Source organism: Acanthamoeba castellanii, assembly GCF_000313135.1.
Source record: "Acanthamoeba castellanii str. Neff unplaced genomic scaffold scf7180000084762, whole genome shotgun sequence".
NCBI classification, from domain to species: Eukaryota; Discosea; order Longamoebia; family Acanthamoebidae; genus Acanthamoeba; species Acanthamoeba castellanii.
The window spans coordinates 390,042-413,763 of record NW_004457518.1 but is presented as its reverse complement, the minus strand read 5'-3'; the positions used below and the strand labels follow the sequence as shown (position 1 = coordinate 413,763).

Sequence of the window (23,722 nt, the reverse complement as noted above, 5' to 3'; positions counted from 1 at the left end):
AGACGATGTACGCCAGGGAGGAGCGGAATCAGGATGCCACTGTATATGTAGGCGAGCTCGATTCGCGGGTGTCAGAGGCCCTGCTGTGGGAGCTCATGCTGCAGTCCGGTCCCGTTGGTAAATCATCATCATCGCTCCCCCCGCGATTTCATTCATTCTATGCCGTTTTGCTGCCTATTAGAAACATCTCACTGATTTAATTGATAAAATGGTGGGATGCAGTGAACGTGTACATCCCCAAGGACAAGCTCACGAACCTGCACCAGGGCTATGGCTTCGTCGAGTTCGCCACCGAGGAGGACGCCGAGTACGCCATCAAGATCATGAACATGATCAAGCTCTACGGCAAGCCGCTGCGCGTCAACAAGGCCAAGCGCGACGGCAAGACCGTGGACGTGGGTGCCAACCTCTTCATCGGCAACCTCGACGCCGAGGTCGACGAGAAGCTGCTCTACGACACCTTCTCCGCCTTTGGCGTCATCATCACAACCCCCAAGGTACCCCGCCCTCCCATCCCTCTACATCGTCTTCAGCGCTGGGCTTGCTTGGGCTCACACAGTTGTGGTGTGCGCACACAGATCATGCGGGACCCGGAGACGGGCGAGAGCCGAGGCTTTGGCTTCGTGAGCTTCGACAGCTTCGAATCGTCCGACGCGGCGATCGAGTCGATGAACAACCAGTACCTGTGCAACCGCGCCATCACCGTCTCCTACGCCATCAAGAAGGACTCCAAGACCGGCGAGCGCCACGGCTCCGCCGCCGAGCGCCTCCTGGCCGCCAACAACCCCGCTCGATTCGTCACCCAGACCAGGCCCAACACGATGTTCGCGGCGCCGGCCGGTGGCGGTCTCCCCGGCATGGGCGCCATGGGTGGTATGGGCGCCATGGGCGGCTTCATGCCTCCGCAGCACATGCCGCCCCAGTTCGCGCCCCAGTTCCCGCCGGGCGGCTTCGGCCGAGGCGCGCCGATGTCGATGCCAATGCCGATGGGCTTCCCGCCCATGGGCGGACCCCCGCGGGCCTTCCCGCCTCCGTTCCCGCCGCAGGGCTTTGCCCCGCAGGGGTTCCCGCCCATGGGCGGCCCTCCCGCCTTCCCGCCGCAGGGTCCGCCACCACAGCAGCAGGCCCCTCCCACACAATAACTCGGCCCTCTTCCTCCTCCGTTTCCTCTTTCTCTGCTTCTTCTTCCTACTTCGTCTGCACGGCCCTCTCCTCTTCGACCAGCCCTCCATCATGTCTTATTTAACGGTGGTACACACACCCACACACACACACTAGACCACCTGCTGCTTCATCGTCGGCCCGTGGATGGCGGTTGTGCCATGCGGTAAGCTGCAATCAATTGAAGCCCACACAAGCTTGTATTGTGCACACACGCACACCTTCAAAAGCCTATCTGTCTTGGCTCTTGGACTTGGCATGATGACGACTGTCAATGGGCCATGCGCCGATAGACCGGGGAGGATTCCTCGTAGTCCTTGAGCAGCATCGTTTTCCTGTTCTCCTTGATGTAGCTGTGCGCCACAGGAGAGCAACCACCACCGCACGCGTCCTCGTCAGGCAGCTGCCCTCAAGGGGAAGGAAACCAAGAGATGGAGAAGTGAAAAGGGGAGGGGGTACTCCAGAATGGCCTCTCCCTTTTCCTTGATGTACAGGCGGCCTTCTTCGTCAATGCCCGCCTCCGCCACGAGCTCAGGAAGTTGGGCTGTTCGCGCCCAGGAAAGAGAAGAGGAGGCATCAGAGACTCGGCGACCTGCCGGACGACGTAGCGAAGCAGCGCGGTGTGGTGGGTACCGAAGAGTCGCAGGAGATGCTCGGCGCCGTAGACCTCGGACATGCGCTTGCCGGCGAACGACTTGATGGCCTCGGCGTACTGGATCCGCTCGAATCGATAGAGCAACAAACTGCCCAGGGCCGCGTCAAAGTACTTCTGGATCCCATCGACCACCTCGACCTCCCTGTAGCCATCCACCCACACATACCCGGGAATGAGCCACTTCCGCCGCAGAGCACCACCCAGAAGAGAACCGATGTAGATGGGCGATCTACGCGCCTTTCGCCTTCCTGCTGCTCTCCTTCCTTGAGCTGCGCCTTGTAGCCGCTGAGGATCTGGGCAACGGTGGGCTCCCTCGGCAGCGGGACCAACTGGTGACGAGGGAACACACCACACACACACACACACACACGTTCGTCTTGAAGGTCAGCACCGAGTACCGCGTGCGGTTCAGGAGCAAGTCTGTGCGTGTGTGCATGTGTGCTTGGGCTGGGCGTACGCATTTGCTGGCGACTAAGCGCTGATCGCGGACGAGCCTCTTCTGCAGCTTGGCCGGCATGTCGATGGGCGTCACATTCTTGTGCCGCTGCGCATCATGCCGGAGAGCATCGAAGTTAGCTTCCAAGTTGTAGTCGGTGACACGTCGTCGGCCACGGCAGCAAGGGGGGAGGTATGCATACCAACTCGGCGGCCTTTCGCTTACTCCTGGCTGCGGAGGGTGTGCCACAAAAGATTAATAACAAAGTTGTGAGAGACAAAGGCAGGAGGAGGAGCGACGCCGTTGGGGAGTGTGAGTCTCCGTACACTTGCCCTTCTTGGCGGCGGTCTTGTTGTTGATCACCTCTTCCAGCAGCTTGTTACGCATCAGCACGCTGGACGGGTTGTGCTTGAGCATCCGCGAGTGGTCCACCCACTCGTCCCACCTGTGACACGTACCCGTGGAAGAGAAGAAGAACAAGCCCGAGGTACACGTCATCGTTAGCATCGGCACCAGCCAAACGGTCATCGAGGCCGGCGAGGGGTGTGGGCGGAGGTCAATCTTTTTGGTTTTTTGCTTGCTTGGGCGAGCGGCTGGGGATTAGAAAAAAGGAGGAAGACCCCAGCGGGTTGTGGGGGCAAAAAGGGGGTGAAGATGAAGGTGAAGGTGATGATGAGGATGAGGATGATGAGGAGAGCGGCACCTGTCCTTCCATCCTTGGTAATGGATGTTGTAGTAGGGTTTGTTCACGGTGACGCCTGTGCTCTTATCGGTCTCTGCCCGCACCTCGGTCTCGAGTATCTGCCCCCCCCCCCAAACACAACGGCACACCGAGTAGGAGAGTCAGTGCGGTGAGGTGCGCCCAGGTCAAGGGAATGCCCAAGCCAACAACGAGGCCTCTACTCCTCACCTTGGCCTCGTAGAGGAAGGAGTGGTGGAACGCGAATATGAGCTCGCCCACTTTGTAGAGCTGCTTGATGGTGTGGGTGGCCATTGCCTGCTGCGTGCTGTGCTGTGTGCGTTGTATGTCGTGCGTTGTGTGTGGTTTGCGTGTTTTGGGCCAGACTCTTGCGCAATGGGGCCGGAACGGGAGTGGCCTGTGTTTTGCGCCAACCGCCCTTTTGTAAGGTGGCGGCTCGCCCACAAAAGCAGAACAGGCCCACAGCAAAGAAGAAGAGTTGGGACGACGAGGCAGAGCAAGAAGAAGAAGAAGAACAGAAGGAAGGTCTAGTCCTCCGTCTTTCTCTTCTTCTTTGGTGTGGTGGAACGGGCGGGCTTCTTCCTTCTGTTCTTCTTCCCTTGTGTTGTGACCTCTGCTTCTTCTTCCTCTTGCTCTGCCTCGTCGTCCTGCGCCGTCACGACGGCGGCTTGGGTCTTCTCTTCCTCCTCTTCCTCGTCTTCGGCGGCGTTCTCCTCCTCTTCCTTGTCCAGGCGCTCCTTGCCCTTTTCACTTCCCCGAGAGGTCTTGATCTGCTTCGCGCGTCGTTCCTGCACCTCGACCTTGTCGTCCGCTTCCCGCTTGTGACCACCGCTCTGCCGAGAGCGCAACCGGGTGTCAGATCATCCCATCACCACTTTCCATGTCCATCAGGGTACAAGAGCGGCGTGCACGTACCAGGCCCTCCTGCTTCTGCATCAGCTTGCGGAACAGCAGGTCCGTCTTCTCCGTGGCGATGACTGCAGGTACAGGAGAAAACACAAAGTGAGATTACAAGAAAGGCAAGGGTTGAGCGGCAGGTCGAACCTTGATTAGAGGGCGGGGCGGTGTCATGCGTGGCTGTGTAAAGAGCCGGTGCCTGCGGGATTGTAAAAATCACAAGAAACAACAGAATAATAATAAAAAGATTAAATTTGCAGAAGCGCACCTTCGAAGAAGGCTTGATCTTGTTGCTGGCGCCAGGCTTCCTCGCGGCCACCACCGAGAAGTTGCTTTTGTTCTCGGATGGAAGCCCCCCTAGAAATGACATTGCTGGAATCTCGATTGATCGAAGATTGAATCGGGAAACAGGGAAAAGAAAAGAGAAATGAAGTGCTCCGTCGACCGCCTTCTTAACGGAGCTTGAAGTTGTGGAGCGAGGCGTTGGCGCAACCCGCAACAAGAGGCTCTTCTGTGTTGCTGTTCATTTTAGCCTGGGGGGCACGCGACAAGCTGCACCTTGCGGTGGGGATCTCGACAATCGGGTTTGCCCAATTCATAGATTGTATCTGCTATCCACTTCCAACACATTCTCGCCTCCAGCACGATGAGCGACCTGGGAGAGGGTTCGAAGGAGAATGGAAAGAAAAAGAAAGATGAGGGCTCGCACGACAAGAAGCACGCCCTCCTTCAGAAACTGGATCTGTTGAGAGGGATGAAGCGACTCAAGGACAAGAGCAAGAGCAGCCACGCCGCCCCCCAGCCCATCACCCGACAAAATCGCACGGGCACCACCATTCAGGGAGGCCCCTCCAGACCAGCCGAGCTTCCACGATCGACATCTCTCAAGGGGGTCAACTCTCGACCCGAGCTCGTACGCAGTCAATCACTTCACGTCTGGCGAAGGTGAGTTCCCCTGGTACCAATGGCCTACACCATTTCTTGCTGACAACGACATTTTACATCTTCAGCGATGTTCGAAATGATGAGGAGACTCCCATGTGGTCGATGATGGGCGACAGCTCCTTCCAGGCCGATATGAGCCGTCAGGACCTCACCGAACTGCCGGAATCGCTCTTCTCGCGCAACACGCTCCAAATCCTCGACGTTCACGCCAACAAGCTGACCTCGCTCACGTCCGACGTTGGTACCGCCAACCCGCCTCTCCCCTTCCTCTTCCTCTTCCACTTCTCTAGCCGCGCTGGACCACTTTGCATTGCGTGCCACGCTCATACGAATCGTGTTGCCTCGCGCGCAGTCAAGCTTACGAACCTGACGGTGCTGGTGGCGAGCCACAACCTGCTCACCAAGCTCCCCAAGAGCATCGACAAGCTTTCCAAGCTGATCATCCTCGACGTCCAGAACAATCGCCTCACCAAGCTGCCCAAGTCCATCGCCAAGCTCAAGGCCGTCTCCAAGCTGTTCCTCAACAGCAACCGCCTCGCCCAATTCCCGACTGCCGTCGTGGGCATGCACGAGCTCCACACACTCAATCTCTCCTACAACTTCATCGCCAGCGTCCCTTCCGACCTGTGCCGTATGCGCAGTCTCAAGATGGTGCGACTCGCCGGCAACTTCATTCGAACGCTGCCTCCCGAGGTATGTCCTACCCACCACTGACGGGCTATGAATGAGTACTCACTTGCATCGATGTTCTATGAACGGCGCAGTTCTGGGAGTTCGAGCAACTGGAGAAGGTGGATGTCAGTAACAATCTGCTCACGAACATCCCCACGGATCTGAGCCGACTCAAGAATGTGATCGAGCTCTGCATTGGCTACAACAAGTTCACAAGCTTCCCCGAAGGGCTCACCACGCTGCCCAAGGTCGAGGTGCTGTCGGTCGAGTGCAACAACCTCACGGAGATCCCCCAGTCCATCACCAACCTCGCACCCAGTCTCAAGAAGCTCCACCTGATGTCGAACCGCCTGGTGGATCTTCCCGATCACTTCCGATTACTCAAGAACCTCGACGAACTCGACATGCGCGGCAATCCTCTCGGGCAGCTCGGCTTCGGTACCCACTATTCCCCACGCGCACACTTCTACACAACCGATATACCATCCCGCTCACACTTTCCCACAACGTTGGCGCTGTACAGGCCAAGGTGAGTGGAAGAAGGTGCTCGTGGAGCTCACGTCCCTGAAGACGCTCCTCACGGGAGCGGCCCCCGGACAGAAGGCCAAGGTCCTCATCAAACCCAAGGAAAACTATGGCCACCTGGCGCCGGGCGGCGAAGGTACCCCCATCCACCACTTTCATTCGAGACTCGCATACACCATTCAAACGCCCCGTCGTCACTTTGTACACAGAGGGGAAGGACGAGGAGCACTTCCAAATTCCCAATGGCTCCTTGGGCAGGCGAGCCCGAATCAAGGGCGTCCATTCAAGTGCGTTCAACCCCTTCCTCCCTCTCCGACCCTGTCGGCGCGCTGATCTTTAGTGCGGTGGGCGGCTGGGTGTACAGACGGAAATGGAAATATCGGATTGCCGAGTGCGGCGCCTCCGGCCACGGAGGGCAACACGTTCGACATGTTCCGAACGATGGGGCACACGGAAACCGCCAAGGACGAGCTGCTCAAGCAGCTGGACGACGCGGCCAAGGGCCTGCAGCTGACGGAGCCGGGCAAGGAGAAGGTGGACCTGGAGTCGTCCGGTAGCGACGTCGCGTCGTCGACGAGGCTGTCCGTGGTGAGCGAAGACGGAGACGAGGAAGAGTTCCTTCGAGAGCTGGAGGACAACGAGGTGCTGCCTCGGGACAGCAGCCTGCTGATCCAGGAGTACTGTGCCGTGGAGGACCTGAACAAACCCGGTCTACAGCGGGCCAAGAAGGACGCCATACAACAAGAGGTGCTCCTCCCTCCCATCACAGCTACGGTGCGTGCTTCGGAGCTGACGGCTGGTATCGCCCCCTCGCCCCGACCCAGGACGCGCACTGCGAACATGTGCCCCTGGGTGACAAGCCGGAGCACGCCCTGTTCTGCGTTTTTGATGGTCACGGTGGCAAAGAGGCCTCCAACGCCGCTATTGGCCTCATGCCCCAGGTAAAGCCGCTTCTCCTCCTCATGCATGATGTCGTCTGCTCCATGGCGATATGTGGCTGACATTGCGCAACGTCATGGGCACACAGCAAATCACGGCGCATATGAAGCGGCTCGGAGAGCCCCAGGAAGATGCCACGGAGCTGCTGCACTTGGCGTTCATGAGCGTGGACAACAAGATGTCGCAGTTCGAGTACGAGGGCTGCACGGCCACCGTCGTGCTCGTCTGGCGGTACGGCAGCGATCGATACGTGCAGGCCGCCAACGCGGGCGACTCGTCGGCCTTCATGAAGTGCGTACCCCTTGCCCCAACACTCATGATGACTAGACCCCCGCCCACCCAGACCAATGCCTGACCATTGGTTGATTCCTTGGTCACCTGCGCAGCTGCGGGAACAAGGTGGTGGCCTTGACGCGGGACCACAAGCTGGCCTACGAGGAGGAGCGGGAGCGCATGACGAGGACGGGCGTGGACGTGAACGAAGGGCAGACGCGGATAGGCGGCGGCATCGCCATCACGCGAGCGCTCGGCGATCACTTTGCGAAGGACAACGAGTCGGGCATGATCGCCGTCCCCTACATCTCGGAAGCCATCAAGCTCACCCCCGACGATACCCACCTTATCCTCGCCTCGGACGGGGTACGTGCACCTCGACGTCGAAGCCTTCATCGCTATTAACCAGGCTAACCAACACCAACAACATCAACAACATCATATCAACATCACGCACACCACCCATGACTCTGTTACAGTTATGGGACGTGATATCGGGGAGGAGAGCGCTCGACCTGGTGCGAACGCGACCGGCGGCAGAGGCGGCGGCGCACCTGCTGAAGGTGGCGCTCCACAACAAAGAATGTAAAGATAACGTGACGGTGACGGTTGTTCGCCTCTGATGATCCTTCCTCTCTCTCCTCTGTACAGCAAGCTGGATCCAAACAACGAGAGGTTGCATTCGCCAAGCTTTATTTTTTGCTGATTTCTTCCTTTTTGCTCAAATTCTGTGAAAGTGAAAAAGCACGAAAAGGGGAGGAAGACGCGTATTGCAGGCCGCACGTCATCTCAAATCCACAAAGAAGGAAAGGAGAAGGAGAGAAGAAACACTTGAGGCCATCATGATGGACGACACCACGTGCAACTGTCAGTGGTGCATGCTGTTCGGGAAGAAGGAGGAAGCGCTTCCGTCGTGCGACACCACCTTCCTTGTTCCTATCAGCTACATGGACGACGATGCCCTCAACAAGCTGGTCGACTGGGAAACGGTACTGTCATGGGGGTGGATCCATCTTTTTTGATTAGTGTATTTATTTTTATTAATATTCTTTATATTATTATTATTACACAGGCTGAGAACCTGCCCCAGAGCCTGGCGGAGCAGTTCCCTTCCAACCTCATCCCGCTCCGAACCACCGGCGACGGCAACTGCCTCCTCCACGCCATCTCCCGCGCCCTCTTTGGCGTTGAGGTACCGCCCCCCCCCTCTACTCGCTCACCTTTTCCACTCTCTTTCCTCTTTTCCATTTCTTCGAATACAAACTGAAGAAGAAATCGTAATAAATAACAATAAATGAAATTAACAAAATAAATAAATAGATTGATAGATAACATAATTCTCACACCACACCTTTGCCCCCGCCAGGTGTTCAACGAGCTGCTGCGCAAGCGCATGCACGAGGAGCTGCGGGCGAACGCGGAGTGGTACTGCAAGGTGGCTCCGCAGTTCGGGGAGGAGGACTGGAAGCGCATCCTGGACAACGCCGGCAAGTCGGGGTCCTACCTGGAGTTCATGCACATCTTCGCCCTGTCCAACGTGATCGCGCGGCCCATCGTCATCTACGCCAACGACGGCGATATGGACAAGTTCGGCCAGGGCGAGTCGGGCGTGGCGGCCACCTTTGTGCCGTCGCGCGTGGGCCGCGCCAGGTGCCGGCACCGGCCGCTGATCCTGGCCTGGCAGAGCCGCGCCAAGAACCACTACGTGCCGCTGGTCCAGATCGCCGACCGCGATGCGGTCCAGTGGCCCGCGCTCGCGCCCGCCTTCCCCAATTCGCTCGCCGCCGGGGAGACCTACGCCGACTACCTCCATTTCGACGCGCCCGTTATCGACCCGCCGCTGCTCAAGAAGCTCGAGGAGCAGCGCATCGAGCGCCAGAAGAAGGAGGAGCTCATCCAGCTCATGTCCCGCGCCTTCACCGGTATGCTTATTATTTATATTTATATTTATTAATAGTGACTAATTCCTCATATGTTGGGGCTGTCGCAGGGCAAGCCGCCAAGAGCCCCCGAGGGAAGGGGAAGGAGAAGAAGCTGGACGGTACGCGGGCTGATCACCGGTGTTGAGCGGATGATGAAGCCACCACGGTGTTAGTGCTGACTTGTAAGAAATGTCTTTCTGTTGTTGCTCGTCGCAGATGAAGATGAAATGGACGAAGAAGAGGAGGGAGAGTACGGCGAAGACAGCACCAGAGATCAGCGAGAGGCGCTGACCCAACTCAAGAAGTACATCGAGTACGCTTGCCTCCCACATCTCAAATGATGCGAGATCGTGTTGTGTGTGTCGTGTCATGTGTGTCATGTGTCGTGTGTGTCATGTGTGTCGTGTGTCGTGTGTGTTGCGCATGGCCAAAATATGATTAATTCATTTAATTTCCAGGGACAAGAAGAAGGAGCAGCAAAAGGAGGAGGACGCCCAGCGTAAGAAGATCCTGGAGCTGGTTGACAGGATGAAGAGGGAGCGCGAGGAGCAGATCAAGCGCGACCTGGCCAAGCGACCCCGCACCGAGAAGCTCGTGTGGCGGGGCAAGGTCTGGGACATCATGTGCTACGCCGACCTCGGCGACTCCATTCCGCGCATCATCGCCTGGAACAAGCAAGGTACGACTGCGCCTCTCTTTCTCAGAAAGCTGTCAACCATCGTTCTCCCGTGCCACTCACACATGGCGTCACAACACACACACACACACACACACACACACACACACACACACACACACAACACACACACAACACACACAACACACCTGCAGATGACATTCCGACGGTGGTGAAGGCGTTCCTTGATGAGCAGGGCGTGGGATACGACAAGCATGACCAGCTGGTGGAGCTCTTGGCCAAGAAGACGCTGCGGTTTATCATGGAGGAGCTGGCCCGGAGTCAGTACGGCGTGGAGGACGACAACGAAGAGGGCGACGGCGAGGAAGACGACGAGGAGGGGAAGAAGCAAAAGCAAAAGCAGAAGCAGAAGAGCCCCCGAGTGGATGCATCGGCGGCAGAGCTGCCCGTCACGCCGTCGGTCGCCCCACTGCCCATCTGCCAGCACGTCCCCAAGAGGGTACAGTTCACGTTAGACACGACACACACGACACACGAGCAACCACTGCTGGCGCTCACCACTCCTTCTCTTGGCTCGCGCGGACAGCGAGGAGCGCCGGTGCTTTATGCGCAGGGACAATTGGACGGCATCCACAAGAAGCTACTACAGTTCAACACCGAGTTCCTCGGGGACGCGGTACGCGCGATTCTCCTCTTCTGCAGTTTCACAGTGTCGGCGAACTGATCATCGTGTCCGGTGACCTGCACGCACACACTACACACACACACGCAACACACACAACACACACACACCACCGACACACGCAGGCTATGGGCAAGCACAGCGCCAGTGCGGCGGAGCTCGAACTGATCAGCAGAACGCTGAACACTCTCCGCGATACGGCGGCGTACGCCACCACAAATTTCAGCGAATCCGAGTTCACGCTCATCGACAAATTCCTGGGCTGGCCCGCCGCCAAGCTGTTCCCGGTGCTGGACATTCACCGACTGCTCATCCTGCACCCACGAGCCGCCGAGCACTACGTGACCGCGCACAGCCGAAGCCCGCGCTTCCTGGACGACCTTCTCGCGCGCCTGCAGGTGAGACACATCATCAACCATCATCGTCGTCATCATCATCGCCCACATTTGGCCTTGTTCGCGCATGCTGATTGTGCTGTTGTGGTTGTCGCTGTTGTTATTGTTTTGCGCGTTCGTTCGCAGATTTCGGCACAGAACCCGCAGGCCAACTGCATGATCGCGCTCAAGTTCTTCGCCAACATGTTCGCCCACCCGGCCTGCGAGAACGTCGCAGCGCAGAACGCCGCCAAGATCCTGGACTCCCTCACGCCGCTGGCCGACACCAAGGACCAACGCATCAAACTGCCCGTCGCCAACGTCGTGCTCAAGTACACCCTCCGCCCACTCCACTCCACTGCGACGCGATTGGTCCTTCGGCTAATCACAACCTTCGCGCCTTTACTCCTTCGTCGTGGCAGCTTCTCCTCTATCCTGTGCGATGATACGACGATGACCAGCGGCAAACGATGCGCCCTGGCCCTCATCAAGCAGGTACCTGCGAGCCGCACCACCTTCTTCTCTGATGCGCGCGCAATCGATTGTGTTGACATGCCTCCCGCTGCAGATGCTACAGGGTGAGGAGGACCCCGAGACGCTCTACCCGCTGCTCATCTCGCTGGGCACACTGGTATAATCCCGCCCAGCGTCTCCCAGGCGGAGTCTGACACAATTCTCTCTTGCGGCGCTGACAACAGATGTACGGTGACCGAGAGTCGACCACGTTCGTGACGGAGATGGCGCTGGAGAAGCTCGTGCATCGTCACCGCGCGTCCGCCAACGCCAAGATCGCCGCGGTGGCCCAGGACGTGCTCGACCTCCTCGAGTGGTGAGCCCACGTGGAGCAGAGCAAGGTGTCACCTTCTTGCCGGACATTTTCCCGGTTTTTGTAAATGTCGACCATGTTTTTTTGGCTTTTATTGTGTGTTCTCTATTTCTTCGTCTTTTGTTCACCCACAACCACAAGCACCATGGCCTGAGAAACTACAGCCGCTCAGTACGAGCGCGAAAGTATACAGAACGCATGCGGTACGTTGCACTCTCTCGGCACACTCTCATCTGGTGAAGATGATGAACCTCAGATTTCATAACAATGCTGTTGAAGAGTAAATTGCGATTCTCTGATCACCAAATCTTCTCCGGAGCTTAGAATGTTAATGCTGCGCCACACACAGTTCACTCACAACACTCTTCACTTCTCAGGAGCCGCGCTCAGTCGGAGAGCGTTCTCCAATCTCGTGCCGGATCACTCCGGAGCGAGATTAGCAGCGATTGTGCCATCGGCCAGCCTACGCGAGTTGATCGCTGACCAAGGTAGCTGGTAAGCTTCTCCTCAGCTCCCCCGCCCACCAACCGCGGAGTGATGACACATTCTTTTCCCGTATGAACGACTATGAACTCAAAAATTCTTGATCATCAAGCCAATTTCCTGACCCACCACCAACAACAAACAAACGAACACATCTGTGCCACCGTTCAATCCCCGCTCTAACTCTTGCTCTCTCATTTTCTCAGCTAGCAGGCAGCGATTTCGAGATCGAGATCCCGCCGCGCACTGCCGTCCCGGGTCATCCTGCGTGGTGCCCAGCCGTGTTGCTTGCGCGCATCAGCCCTCGAAATAAACAGTTGTTTTGTTTACCTTCATCGCTACAGCTCACTTGGTGGTTGCAAGTCAAGCGAGGAAAAGACAGCGATGGCAGGTGTGGATTGGTCAGTCGAGTCACCGGGCAAACGAAGGTCGGAGCTCGCTACACGGACACCAGGGTTCCGAACCGAGCGCGAACCGCGACCGTCAAACCAAACTTCTAAAATGCCACCTCCGCTGTGGCTGTGCGTGGGCGAGGGCAATAGAAAGAGGAGGAAGCCCCCTGCCGCGCGGCAGCTCCCCGGTCGGCTGGAGAGGACCATCACCCCGTGCAGGCCTGCTGCTCCAGAGTCGAATCGGGCTCCTGCGCCCGCACCTGCACCTGCCCCAGTGCAGCCGCTCCGCCCCTGCCCAGCTCGGCCACGGCGACGGCCTCCGCCGCCCTATCCCCTGCCACCTCTTCCCACTCCACCCCAACCCGCTCGCGTGAGCGGCGGCAACCAGCCGCGGCGAAGGCCGCTGGAGGAGGACGGATGTGACGACGATGACGACGACGAGTGGGACGACGATGGCCACCGGCAGGACGACGTCGTGCCCGTCGCTGCTGTGTCCGCCTTTGTGCCAAGGACTCCCATCCCGGTGCCTCCGCGTCCAGTGCTGCCTCGACGCAACAGGGCGAGTCCATCACCCCAGCGCGCCGCACCGGTCCAGGAGACCGCGGTCATTCGGGTGCCTCCACGACCGGTGTTGGCAAGGGGGCGCAAGGCACCGGCGCCGGCCTCGAGTGCTCCGGGCCGCATCGAGGTGCCTCCGCGGCCGCGGTTGCCGATGCAGAGGATGGGCCAGACCCACGCCAAGCGAGGAGAGGCGGACGAGCTCGGCGGCGTGTGTCGAGATGGCAAGCGTGAAGCGGCCATGCGCGAAGAGGAGCAAAAGCGAAGCTCACTGGCGGAGGAGGTACGACGCAAGGAGGCGCAGCGCGAGCTCAAGGGAAAAGCCAAGCTGACCGATCGAGACATCGAAGAAGAAGAAGAAGAAGAAGCGGCGACCACGACCCGCCGTCAAGAGCGGCAGCCGCAACCACACGTCGAAGCGGTGCAGCACGAAGTGCAAGAACCGCTCGCCGTGTTCGGGCCACAGCTGCTTGGATCCGACTCCTTCCATGCGGACCTAGAGCGCCAGAAGCAAATCGAAGCCAGCCTCGAAGAGGTGCGCCCTTGGCTTGCGTGTATGCGTGTGCGTGTGCGTGTGTGGTGCGTGCGTGATGCGTGCCTGGGTGGGTTGTTAACAAGCCTGGCCACTGCGTAGCTCCGACAGTTGCGTGAATCGGAGAGGTGGAAAGCCATCGAGCGGCAGCGGGCGCAGGGCAAGCCCGCACGGACAGCCAATGTCGAAGCGCTCGGCATGCGGCATCCCCATGGGGGCGGAGTAACGCCTCGAAGCTCGTCAATGCCCGCCGCCCGCCACACGAGCAAAGCCAGTGACCGCCAGGGAGACACAAGGGAGACCCCGAGGCAGGAAGGGGTCTTCCTGGTGCGCGCCCTGGACCACTTCAAGGGCAACATGCGGTTCGAGCACGAGACGAAAGGGAATAGAAAGCGCAGGCAGCTCCGTTTCAAGCTCCACGACGTCATCCAGGTCACCTCAGGTGAGTTTGATTGATTGAAGGTGTCTGAAAGCTCATACGGCGTGCTCATCACCACCTGCTGGCAATGTGTGCAGTGAACACGGAGGACGGCCTCTACTTCGGTACACTGATCAAGACCGGCAAGACCGGGTGGTTCCCGTACTACTACGTTGTGCACCTAGCCTAGGAGGAAGGCCTACATCACCACCTTGCGGCCCTCAATGAAAAGAATACACGTTGCTGAATATTTTTCGGAGTCGTGCAGTGGTTGCAGTGCAAGCAAGGGGGGCTAGGCCGCCATTGCGCCGCACCACAGACAACACATACCAACCCCAAATGAGCACAGCCAGCAACACCGTCGTTCATCCGGCCGTTTGGCCGCTTTCCCTTGCTTCCCATTTTTCACACAATAATAACAAAAGATGCACTTGGGCATCAACAATAACTACAACAAAAGGAAGAGGCGTGTGGCAGCAGAGGCGGCAATTGAAGTGTTGCATCAACAACAACACCAACACCAACATGATGATGATGATGAGTATTATTATGTGGCGATCGATCGCCCACAATCTGCCACCCGATGGTCTCTGCCGCCAACCGAGTACGCACTAGCGACGGAAGAACTCTCCATCCTTGACTCGGCGTGCGCTGTCCCCGGATCCCCCGATCCGCTCTACGATGATGCCGCTGACCACCCACACCACCACCACGCCCCCGTCGTCATGGAGGACGACAACGCCGCCAGCACTGACGAGGAGACGGCCGCTGTCACGGTGGCTGCACAACAACAACAGCGACCGCGCATGCCCAAGGACCTCAGCTACCTGCGCACCATCCCACCGGGCCTGCGCGATCACCTCGTCAGCCGGGTGCACAGCCAGTGCGAGCTCGAGAAGCATGGACAGGACAACCCAACGCTCTTCTGCACGCGGTTCACCGGCAGCGGCAGCGGCGGCTACGGACGCATCACGGTCCCCAAGAAGTGGCGCTCCGTCCACCCTAACCTGCCCGCCAAGATCAACGCCCACCACGTGATGGCCCTCGCCCTGGGTCACCTCGCGCCCGTCGACAAGCCCTTTTACGTCGCCTCGCACCTCTGCAAGAACAAGTGGTGCATCAGCCACCAGCACATCGTGTGGGAGTCGAACCGCGTCAACCGGAGCCGCGATTTCGCCGTGTGTCCCGGAGGCGACCGGTGCCGGTGCCAGAGCAACATCAAGTGCCTTGATTTAAATATGATAAATAAATAAAAATAAATAAATAGAGAGTTTCGTTTGCTCACTCACGCTTGTAGAGGCGGTCAAAGTCCTCGGGCGCGAGCATCTGGTCGGTGCTCGCGAACTGCATCTCGATCTCGTTGTCGTTGGCGGCCTTGACAGAGCCGGCGATGAGGTCGTACCGCCGCTGGAGCATGCGGTTGCGCACGCTCACCAGCGCCATCACGGCCAGCAGCACCGCACCGCCCACGCTCACCAGCGCCAGCGTGTAGGCCGGAAACCGGATTTCCTCCACTGCACCCAGCCATCATGAGATTCGTGGTGTGCGTGCGGTGTGTGTGGTGCGCGCGCGCGCGTGTGTGTGTGATATCGATAGAGAGCAAACCGCAGTTGTCGAGGATGTCGGTGAAGGGCTTGGGGTTGGTCTCGAAGCAGCTTCGGTCGTCGAGGGGCACCCACGTCGTCAGCCGCTTCCCCTCGTCGCATAAGCCCACCACCTTGCGGTAGTCATCTGATCGACGGCCCGCCCGCCGGCCCGCCCACTCAGCTCTCACTCACTCACTCCCGCACGCTGTGCACAACAGGTGTGAGGCCGTACCGGCATCGCAGAGGTGGCAGGCGTAGATGCTGAGCCACTTGTACATCCGATGACAGTCGGCCAGCGCGTCCTCCGCAGCGCTCATCCGCACGGGCGCTCCTCGACCGTGCTCCTTGGCGCCACATTGGAAATTGATGATCCTACGCACGACACGACACGACGCAGTGACCCCACAACACAGTGTCGATCCCTCACGACGTCAACAATGCGATCACGATCAGGGTTTGGGTGGGGCCAGCGTACGTGGACGGCGGCAGGCCATCGGGGCAGGTGGCGTCGACGATCGATTGGCTCTGGGGCGTGAAGACCAGCCGGAAGCTGCCGACGGCCAGCTCCTCGAAGGCCAGCACGCTCCCGGCGTCGCTGCCATTGCCCAGGCCCGATCGCTCGCGCTCGCACACATACGGGTGGATGTAGCGGCCGGAGCTCTCCCGGCACACGTTGTCCGTCAGGGGCTCACACAGCGACATCAGCACCTCCGTCTTCTCGTTCGCCTCCGCCAGCGGCCCAACGCCTCCCCTGTCGCGATGAGGGTTAGCTATGCAGCTCAGGGCTGAGCGAGCAGACGGTGGGTGGCGGGGGACCACCTGTGCTGGAGGGCGCCGAGGCGGTACTGGCTGCCGGAGGGCACCGCGGTGAAGGTGCAGTGGTCGGGCGCCGAGCAGTAGGCGGCGCCCGTACGGCTCACCGTGCCCTGTCCGCACGGCAGGCACGCCTTGCTTCCCGCCTGCGCAAAGTGGCCCGCCTCGCACGGCTCACACTGTACTCAGTTACGTACCGTGCCGTGTGTGCGTGTGATGCGTGTCGTGTGTGTCGTGTGTCAGCCACATCACTGAACGGGAGGGCAGGACTGGATGCGAGGGATCGAACCGAGAGGGAGGGCTCCAGGTTGGGGTTGGCATGGCCGGGCGGACAGGGCTGGCAGCCGGTGCTGCCGGGCGACGCACTAAACGTTCCCTCGCCGCACGTCTTGAGGCTCCAGTCGACCCCTCCCCCGCTGCTCGCGCCCAGTATCTGAATCCGTCTCACCATCGCCTGCAACAACGCCCGCCCGCCGTCGGTTAGATACGCGCGTGTTGTGCGTGTTGTGCGTGCGATCGTGCTCGATGGTGCGAATGGCACGTACTCGGCTGGCTCCGGCAGTCCCGTTGTCCTGGTGATAGCTCCACACGAGCAGCAACTCGCCGGCCGGGAGGAACCGCGAATAGGCGCGCCACTGCCAGGCCTCCTTAGTGGTGGTGGTGGTGGTAGCGGCGGTGGCGTCCGCGGAGGAGTGGCTGACGTAGGGCAAGTCCGTGAACTCGCCGTTCACGAACAGGAGCAGCCCGTTCCCCTCCTCCACGGGCGTCGTGTCCTCGCCCGCGTACTCGAAGCTCAGCTGTCCCTCCGTCTCCATCTATCATAGACACAGCACGGGTGAGCAACCATCGATCAATCGCCAGCAGCTTCGCGTGTGGAGACGTACAGTGAGGTTCAGCGTGACATATGAATCCACGTTCCCGATATTTACACCTGAGTCCATGTAGTTGCCCCGCAAACGCCAGCCGCTACGTGGGGAATCAAACACGTCAGTGTGTGCGTGTGCGTGTGTGCGTGCGTGCGTGGTGCGTGTGTGTGTAACACGACGTACCCAGAACCACACACACCGACGGCGCTGCAGTTGGTGCTCCAGCCATCGCCCCAGGCCGAGGTCGATATCTGCAGTGCCTGCTGAGCGGGGTCCAGGCTCGGGTGGTCGGGATAGAAGTACGTCCGCAGCTTCACCGCGGCGTACCCGGCCGGCGCCACCTCGCAAGCCGACGTACTCGCACTGTAGAACTGCCCGCTCGCGCACTGGCACAGTCTGAACCTGCTCATGACGTGAGCAGACGAGCTCACTAAGGCGAGTGCACACACACAGTCCATGCGGGACGCACCTGTTGGGTGGAACCCGGGCCGACAGGCGGCGCACGGCAGCACGGTGGTATTGGCAAAGACGGCGCCACGATCGAGGCAGATCTGGGGCTGCAGCGGGGCGAGAGTCCTCTCTCGCCTGCCGCCGACGCACGGGCCGTCTACCTCCAGGTAGTCCTCGGCCGTGCCTGCGGGTATCTCTGTTATATCTAATGAACGGACCGGGTGCGGTGGTGCATGTAAGCGTTCACGTACAGTTGGGCCGAGGTGTGCAGGTGAGCCCGGTGAGCGAGTATTCATCGGCCGGGCAGGGCGCGCATTCCGACGACTGCTCGTGCAGGGTGTGGTGGTGGAGCCCGCACCGCGAGCACTCGGTCGATCCGAACCGCTGCGCCGCCGTGCCGAGAGGGCAGGACCGGCACCACGTCTCCGCATAGTCCGTGCCCCACAGCCTCACCCACGACAGCTCCGCCGCGTTTCCTCGAGTCCTGCGCGTGGTAGATGCTCATTCAGCGGACCTGACGGAGAAAGCTCGTGGAGCCAGGTGCAGCGTACGTGGGAGTTGTAGTGCTGCCTGAGGTGAATGTCCATCGAAACACGTGGGTGCCGTGACCCATGGGAAAGACCACAGTCTCCCTGCAGCAACGGTGGTGGTGAGGCAGCAGCAGTGATGAATCGGCAGCTATGTTTCTGATGGCGTTGAGCGTGTGTGGTGGTGCGTGTGCGTGTGCGTGTTGCACCATGATAAAGAGCTTGTGGAGTTGAGCGAGAGCTCCTCCTCGGCGTCGATGAAGAACTTGAAGACGCTGCGTGGCGAGCTTGAATGCACCTTGTAGGAGAATTCGATCGTGCCCTCCACGAAGAAGTTGAACCGGGCGCTCAGGGTCGAGGTGCCCTCCCCGCTCCGTAGCGTCGCCCCTGCCGACGGCGAGCTCCAGCCCGGGCATTCAGCGCATGATGCGTTGAACACGGACGGCAGTGGGTCCCACGCTGAGTAGATCACGCCGGCGCCCACGCTGTAGTGGCCCGGCGCACATGGCAGGCACTCGGCGCTGTCCGCCGGCAGGTACTCGCCAGGCGAACACGTCTGCAGGTCGAGTAGGCCTGATCGAAGGTGGAGTGAGGCCCGGTCGACAAGAAAAGCAAGCAACGGACTAAAGAAGCCGCGGCCCAGCAAAACACAACAACGCACCGCAGGGTTCAGCGCTCGTGGGCGGCAGTGGGAGGCCGCCGTGGCAGCGCTGCTGTCGAGGTTCCTCCAGCCAGCTCCACACCTTGGGCCGGGTGCCGTTATCGCACTTGCCGTAGTCGAACACCATGTCGTCTTTCGCGCACAGCGGGCACTGTGATATTGCTTACAGTTAGCACCACCCTCAGCGCGCTCATAAAAGGCATGTTTGGTTGCTCGTTCGACGTGCCGCGAAGAGGGACCGCCAGCGGAACTGGTGGTGGCAGGCGGGGTTCTCGTGGACGAACTCGGGGGTGCCCTTCCCGGCTCTGGGGTCGCATATGAACGCGATAGTGGTGGTCCTGACCTCGCCACCGCAATCACCGCGCGTGAAATTCAGCCGCAGGCCCTCCGCGATCGCCGCCTCGCGGGACACCTCTGCGGGTATCGGCGCGTGCCAGGGTCAGTCGACAAGGCCATGCAGGGGGAAGATGAAGAGATGAACGCGGAAACGGCACCAGTGGCTTCGCTGTCTGGCGACAGGCTGTCGATGATGTTATCGTCGTAGCTCATCTCATAGCCCAGACTCGCTACGCTGCCGTTGGCGTACACGACGCACCCGAAGCCGGGCGGACAGGGGCCGCGGGCCACCTCGCGGGTGCCCACGTTGATGTAGTACTTGATACCGCGAGCGCCCAGCACCGGCCCGTACGGCTTGTTACGCTGGACCAGTGCGGTCAGGTCGAAGGTGATGGCTCGGTTCGGACGCGAGGGCAGCGCCAGTCTGATGACAGTGAGGCGTAAGTGGTGCGGGCGAACTAATCGCCTGATGGTCGAATGGTAGGGGCTGCTTACGTGGTGGTGTAGGTGAGAGAGATAGAGCAGTTGGTGGCGCCATCGACGCTCGCCACACCATTGCCGCAGGCCAAGCACTTTGACCCTGCCACGGGGCTGAACGTACCAGCTTGACAGAGCTCGCACCCCGTCGACCCTCTCCGACTGTGCGCACGTAAGTAACACCAGACGATGCGTCCGGCGTGGAGTGCGGGAAGGTCTCACCTGGACGAGCCGGCAGAGCATGGCACACAGCTGGACCCCACCGAAGGGCTGTACGTCCCCTCCTGGCACGGCATGCAGTTGCCAGCTCCTCCCGTCTCCGTACCAACCGCCCTGATAAACTACGCCACATAGTTCGGCTCCTTCAACCTGCGCGAAAATCTCGATGCCGTGCTGTGCGGTGTGACGGTAAGTGCCACGTACCCAGATGGTGGCGTGATCGTTGGACGGCATGTCGCCCGATCGGTGGGTGGTGAACGTCCACGTGAAGGTGTAGTTTCCTTGGGGCAGGCTGTACTCCTTATCGTCGGCGTCGCCGGTGAAGAACTCGCCCATCACCCGACCCGAGGAGGCGAACTCGAAGCGGCAGCGCTCGCTGCAGACCAGCGAGAAGCCGAATGTCAGCTTGCCTCCCAACGGACCCACTTGCACCACCAGTTGCAGAGTAGACTGCGCGTAGCGGCCGTGTCCATGCCCCGACTCGGCATGCGTGTCGTGCAGCAGCCAGCCACTGTCAGCCGTTGGGTCAGTGATGGGCCACCAGCAAGTTTAGGAACGAGGGGGGGGCGTACGAGGTGCAGCGACCGGAACAGTAGGTGGAGAGACCAGGGAGGTCTTCCCATCGCGTAAAGTTCTTGAAGTGCAGCGAGCGCAGTGCCACTTCGCCCGGCCGACAGGCTTCACACCGACCGCCGCTTCGGCTGTAATACCCGTCCGCACACGCCCGGCACGTGTCGCTTCCCTCGGGTTTGTGTTCGCCCGCTGGACACTTGGTGACTGTGCGACCGAGCCCCAAGGTTAGCCGAGGTGCGGTAACAGGGCGAGTGAGATCGTGTGTACGTACCACACGGCAGGCCATCAACTCGCAATGGCGGGTCGATGCTCGATGTGTTGCAGATCACCGGCTGGAACCACTCCAAGACCTTGGACCGTGACCCATTTACACACTCGGAGTAAACGTAGTGATAGGAGTGCTCGTGGCAGGCTGCAGCGAGCAGCCAAAACCTTTGTCAGCCTCTTGACCAAGAGCAAGAAGAGACCCGCAAAGGCGGTGAGTTGGTGCGAGCGTACGCGCTCGAGGCCAGCAATAGGTGGAGCCTGGAAGGGCGTATTCGTCGCTGGGACAGGGCTCGCAGGCGCTGCTACCCGCCTCCGCCGCCACGTAGTTGGCGGGGCACATCTCGCAGTCACCGGCGCCCGCCTGTGAGGTGGTGCCGGGCGGACACTTGCTGCATTCGCCGTCTTGTGCATACCGCAGGCCCTTGATCTCGATTACCTGCTCTCTCTGGTCAACACCACTCCGGGCACTGCAAGTTACAGTGCAGGAGCGGTGGCGGTGGCTCACGTACAGAGAGGACGGCTTTGTCGAGGCCCTTGCTCTGGCCCTCGTCTTTGGCGTAGGTCCACAAGAGCAGGTGGTTGCCACGGGAGACGCTGAAGGTGCGCGTGGTGAATCGCGTGACATCGCTTTGCAGGTCCATCAACATGACCCCGTCGACGAAGAACCGGAGCACATCGGCTCCGGCTTCCGAGCTCACTTGAAAGGTGAACGTGACGTCCCCAGCCTCAATAAACTGGGTCCAGGAACGAAATCAGCAGCAGATGTGGCGCGCAAAGGCGAACGAGGGAGACGTTACGTTGAGACTTGCCTCGAGGGCAGACTGTCGCGAGTGAGCCGTCTTGCCCGAATCAACGAAGCCCTCAGCATCAACAACCCACCTGGCGGTGGAAAACCAGGCCTCTCCTGTCAGGAATCACCTGCAGGGCTCTCCACCAGGACTGCGTACCCAGTGCATGAAGAGCTCGGAGGTAGTCGACGACCTTTTGGGTCGGCGCAGTAGGTGACGAAGGGCAGTGATGCGTTGAGGTAGTCTCTCGGGTCCCACTGGGCGAGACGCAGCGGCCAGCCAGAGCTGAAGGTGCCGGGCGCGCAGGTGCTGCACTCGGATGCGCCCCAGGGCAGGTACTTGCCCCTTCCACACTCAACGCCTGCCGTGATTGTTGGTCAGCATCCACATCTGGTTGTCAGTTGTGAGTGGCATTGTGTGGGTAACGCACGACATGGCAGGGCGGGTATGGGCGGAGGTAGATTGTGACACTCGGAAGTCTGTGGGAAGAACACTAGCGACCTGGTACCGCTGTGCTCTACGCACGGCGTGTACTGGCGCCCCAGTGACGCATACTCGCAGCCTGGACAAGCCGCGACGGTTGAATGAGCAGATAAGGTGGCGACCAGATTGAGCTCCAGGGGAATGGGAGCAGACCTGGGGCGACAGGGTAGCAGAGCCCGGCTTCCGTTTGCAGGCGTACATCGAAAAGTTCTCGAAAGTGCTGCCGACAGAACACGGACGATGACGGGTAGTGCTGCCGCACCTTCACGCCGCTCGTGACCACCAGAGCTTCCTTGCACGCGCTGTACAGACGGGCGCAGTAGTCGGGACAAAGCTCGAGTTCCACGTCCTCGACGCCGCTCTTTCTTCGGTCGGGCTTGCCGTCCGACAGGGGCGGCCATAGACGCGCTCGCCCCTTCATGTCGGCCGCGCACGGCAGGCACCGGAGCTGGTTCAGCTCTGTCTGGCAGTCCTTGCCCTCGACACTCTCGGGCACGCGCAGATTTACCGCCAGCTGCTTGCTGATGTTGTCCTGCAGCCGCGCTACCTTTGCCAGATAGGCAGATGAACAGCACGAGGCGCTCGAAACGCCACACGCGTTGTCGAGCGAGCTGGCATTAACCTGCCGTGGCCATGTGTTACACCGTGCCGCAGCTACGTCACTGGAAAAAAAATGCCTTGGGCGAGGAGGGCACGAACAGGCTGGGGCTGGAAGTAGAGGTCCGAGTCGTCGTCGAAAGAGGTGGCGTGAAACGGGCACAAGGGGCCGTGCTGCGGTGGCACGGCACCCAAGCTGGAGCATGTGTACAGGGAGCTGAGGAGCAGCACTGCCCAGGCGAGCAAGGCTGAGGGGAGGCGAGAGGCCGACCTCGTCCTGTACTTGTCCCGCATGGCGTGTACGAACAGCTCTCGACAGACTAGTCCGTCGAAGAGACCGGCCCTGAAAAAGGAAAACCAAACTGTAAAAGGAAACGCAAACGCAAACCAAACGCAAACCAAACGCGAAACGAAATAAAGACGAAAGAGTGTGGAAAGGAAACAGGTCGTTAGTTGTCCGCTTTGCTTTTGTACACACGGGAGGACGCTGAGCAGCTCTACGGCTGGATGACAGCTTCAAGGCGCTTGTCCTCCAGGTCCTTGACGAACTCCGTGATCGGAGCCGGGCTCACCTGCGCCTCGGTGAGAGCTGCATTAGCAACAAGAGACGAGCCAGAGGCGCGTTGGTATCAGCCGTGGTGTTCATCAAATGGCCATCCATTTGATCGGTGGATGGAAAGGATAACCCTTGGAGCACCCAGCGCACCTTTCTTGTACTCGTCGTAGTCTTTGGCGATGGTGGGATACTTGGACAGCCGCTCAAGGCGCTGAGGGCTCTTGAGCGTGGGCTGCGAGATCATCGTGAGTCGGGAAAGCAATGTAAACGCGTCAGATGAAGTATAGGTCTTCTTCGCTGGCGGGAGTGGGTGGGCAAGTGTAGTGAATAGACTGTAGAGTGTACCATGGAGACCCACTTCGTGCCGGGCGGTTCCTCTTCCTCCAGGGGCGTATCATCAATGTCGGCAAAGTACTCGCTTAGCGCCTCCACCTCCTGCTCGACCTTGGTCTGCAGCCGATTGATTCAAGGGATCGCAGAGAGCGAGCGTCAGCAG

The 23,722-nt window shown here is 59.9% G+C and overlaps 10 protein-coding genes across 10 annotated transcripts in view; 5 read left to right on the top strand and 5 right to left on the bottom strand.

Moving 5' to 3' along the window:
* Positions 1-5: 5 nt before the first annotated feature.
* On the top strand, positions 6-1,142 carry ACA1_236140 (spliceosomal protein, putative; the record flags this gene model as incomplete). The annotated part of the gene is made up of 3 exons (XM_004341072.1): positions 6-117; positions 223-497; positions 579-1,142. The coding sequence occupies 3 exons, from the start codon at positions 6-8 to the stop codon at positions 1,140-1,142; spliced, it is 951 nt and encodes a 316-aa protein (XP_004341120.1).
* A 290-nt stretch (positions 1,143-1,432) lies between these two features.
* On the bottom strand, positions 1,433-3,246 carry ACA1_236130 (uncharacterized protein; the record flags this gene model as incomplete). The annotated part of the gene is made up of 9 exons (XM_004341071.1): positions 1,433-1,514; positions 1,621-1,705; positions 1,795-1,996; positions 2,050-2,145; positions 2,274-2,360; positions 2,455-2,483; positions 2,579-2,697; positions 2,956-3,053; positions 3,163-3,246. The coding sequence occupies 9 exons, from the start codon at positions 3,244-3,246 to the stop codon at positions 1,433-1,435; spliced, it is 882 nt and encodes a 293-aa protein (XP_004341119.1).
* A 233-nt stretch (positions 3,247-3,479) lies between these two features.
* Positions 3,480-4,219, bottom strand: ACA1_236120 (uncharacterized protein; the record flags this gene model as incomplete). The annotated part of the gene is made up of 4 exons (XM_004341070.1): positions 3,480-3,785; positions 3,868-3,929; positions 3,997-4,048; positions 4,118-4,219. 4 exons carry the CDS (start codon positions 4,217-4,219, stop codon positions 3,480-3,482), a joined length of 522 nt encoding a protein of 173 aa, XP_004341118.1.
* Positions 4,220-4,899: 680 nt separating this feature from the next.
* Positions 4,900-7,826, top strand: ACA1_236110 (protein phosphatase 2C domain containing protein; the record flags this gene model as incomplete). The annotated part of the gene is made up of 10 exons (XM_004341069.1): positions 4,900-5,035; positions 5,147-5,487; positions 5,559-5,904; positions 5,990-6,127; positions 6,201-6,278; positions 6,356-6,765; positions 6,816-6,932; positions 7,019-7,221; positions 7,317-7,569; positions 7,683-7,826. The coding sequence occupies 10 exons, from the start codon at positions 4,900-4,902 to the stop codon at positions 7,824-7,826; spliced, it is 2,166 nt and encodes a 721-aa protein (XP_004341117.1).
* Positions 7,827-8,045: 219 nt separating this feature from the next.
* On the top strand, positions 8,046-9,466 carry ACA1_236100 (OTUlike cysteine protease protein; the record flags this gene model as incomplete). The annotated part of the gene is made up of 5 exons (XM_004341068.1): positions 8,046-8,192; positions 8,276-8,395; positions 8,570-9,125; positions 9,194-9,244; positions 9,342-9,466. The coding sequence occupies 5 exons, from the start codon at positions 8,046-8,048 to the stop codon at positions 9,464-9,466; spliced, it is 999 nt and encodes a 332-aa protein (XP_004341116.1).
* A 187-nt stretch (positions 9,467-9,653) lies between these two features.
* Positions 9,654-11,651, top strand: ACA1_236090 (PUL domain containing protein; the record flags this gene model as incomplete). The annotated part of the gene is made up of 8 exons (XM_004341067.1): positions 9,654-9,804; positions 9,957-10,261; positions 10,349-10,438; positions 10,570-10,842; positions 10,966-11,150; positions 11,241-11,313; positions 11,396-11,449; positions 11,517-11,651. The coding sequence occupies 8 exons, from the start codon at positions 9,654-9,656 to the stop codon at positions 11,649-11,651; spliced, it is 1,266 nt and encodes a 421-aa protein (XP_004341115.1).
* Positions 11,652-13,240: 1,589 nt separating this feature from the next.
* Positions 13,241-14,217, top strand: ACA1_236080 (variant sh3 domain containing protein; the record flags this gene model as incomplete). Its single annotated transcript, XM_004341066.1, has 3 exons — positions 13,241-13,612; positions 13,721-14,051; positions 14,126-14,217. The coding sequence occupies 3 exons, from the start codon at positions 13,241-13,243 to the stop codon at positions 14,215-14,217; spliced, it is 795 nt and encodes a 264-aa protein (XP_004341114.1).
* A 1,091-nt stretch (positions 14,218-15,308) lies between these two features.
* ACA1_236070 (GCC2 and GCC3 domain containing protein) lies at positions 15,309-19,057 on the bottom strand (the record flags this gene model as incomplete). Its single annotated transcript, XM_004341065.1, has 14 exons — positions 15,309-15,541; positions 15,633-15,758; positions 15,846-15,985; positions 16,089-16,364; positions 16,433-16,605; positions 16,716-16,880; positions 16,972-17,241; positions 17,311-17,357; positions 17,492-17,694; positions 17,797-17,926; positions 17,994-18,226; positions 18,294-18,374; positions 18,479-18,842; positions 18,931-19,057. 14 exons carry the CDS (start codon positions 19,055-19,057, stop codon positions 15,309-15,311), a joined length of 2,568 nt encoding a protein of 855 aa, XP_004341113.1.
* Positions 19,058-19,120: 63 nt separating this feature from the next.
* On the bottom strand, positions 19,121-22,964 carry ACA1_236060 (uncharacterized protein; the record flags this gene model as incomplete). The annotated part of the gene is given in 15 exon segments (XM_004341064.1): positions 19,121-19,344; positions 19,425-19,690; positions 19,762-19,857; positions 19,868-19,905; positions 19,966-20,136; positions 20,167-20,473; positions 20,535-20,739; positions 20,807-20,947; positions 21,034-21,238; positions 21,312-21,536; positions 21,600-21,681; positions 21,750-21,951; positions 22,099-22,152; positions 22,227-22,695; positions 22,773-22,964. 15 exon segments carry the CDS (start codon positions 22,962-22,964, stop codon positions 19,121-19,123), a joined length of 2,877 nt encoding a protein of 958 aa, XP_004341112.1.
* A 203-nt stretch (positions 22,965-23,167) lies between these two features.
* The window catches only part of ACA1_236050 (uncharacterized protein), a gene marked incomplete at both ends in the record, with an annotated part of 1,008 nt that continues 453 nt past the window's right edge, over positions 23,168-23,722 (bottom strand). The window contains 3 exons of the mRNA XM_004341063.1: positions 23,168-23,259; positions 23,377-23,458; positions 23,572-23,676. Of these exons, the coding sequence (XP_004341111.1) occupies positions 23,168-23,259; positions 23,377-23,458; positions 23,572-23,676 (279 nt within the window). The remainder of the gene's footprint in view (positions 23,260-23,376; positions 23,459-23,571; positions 23,677-23,722) is intronic.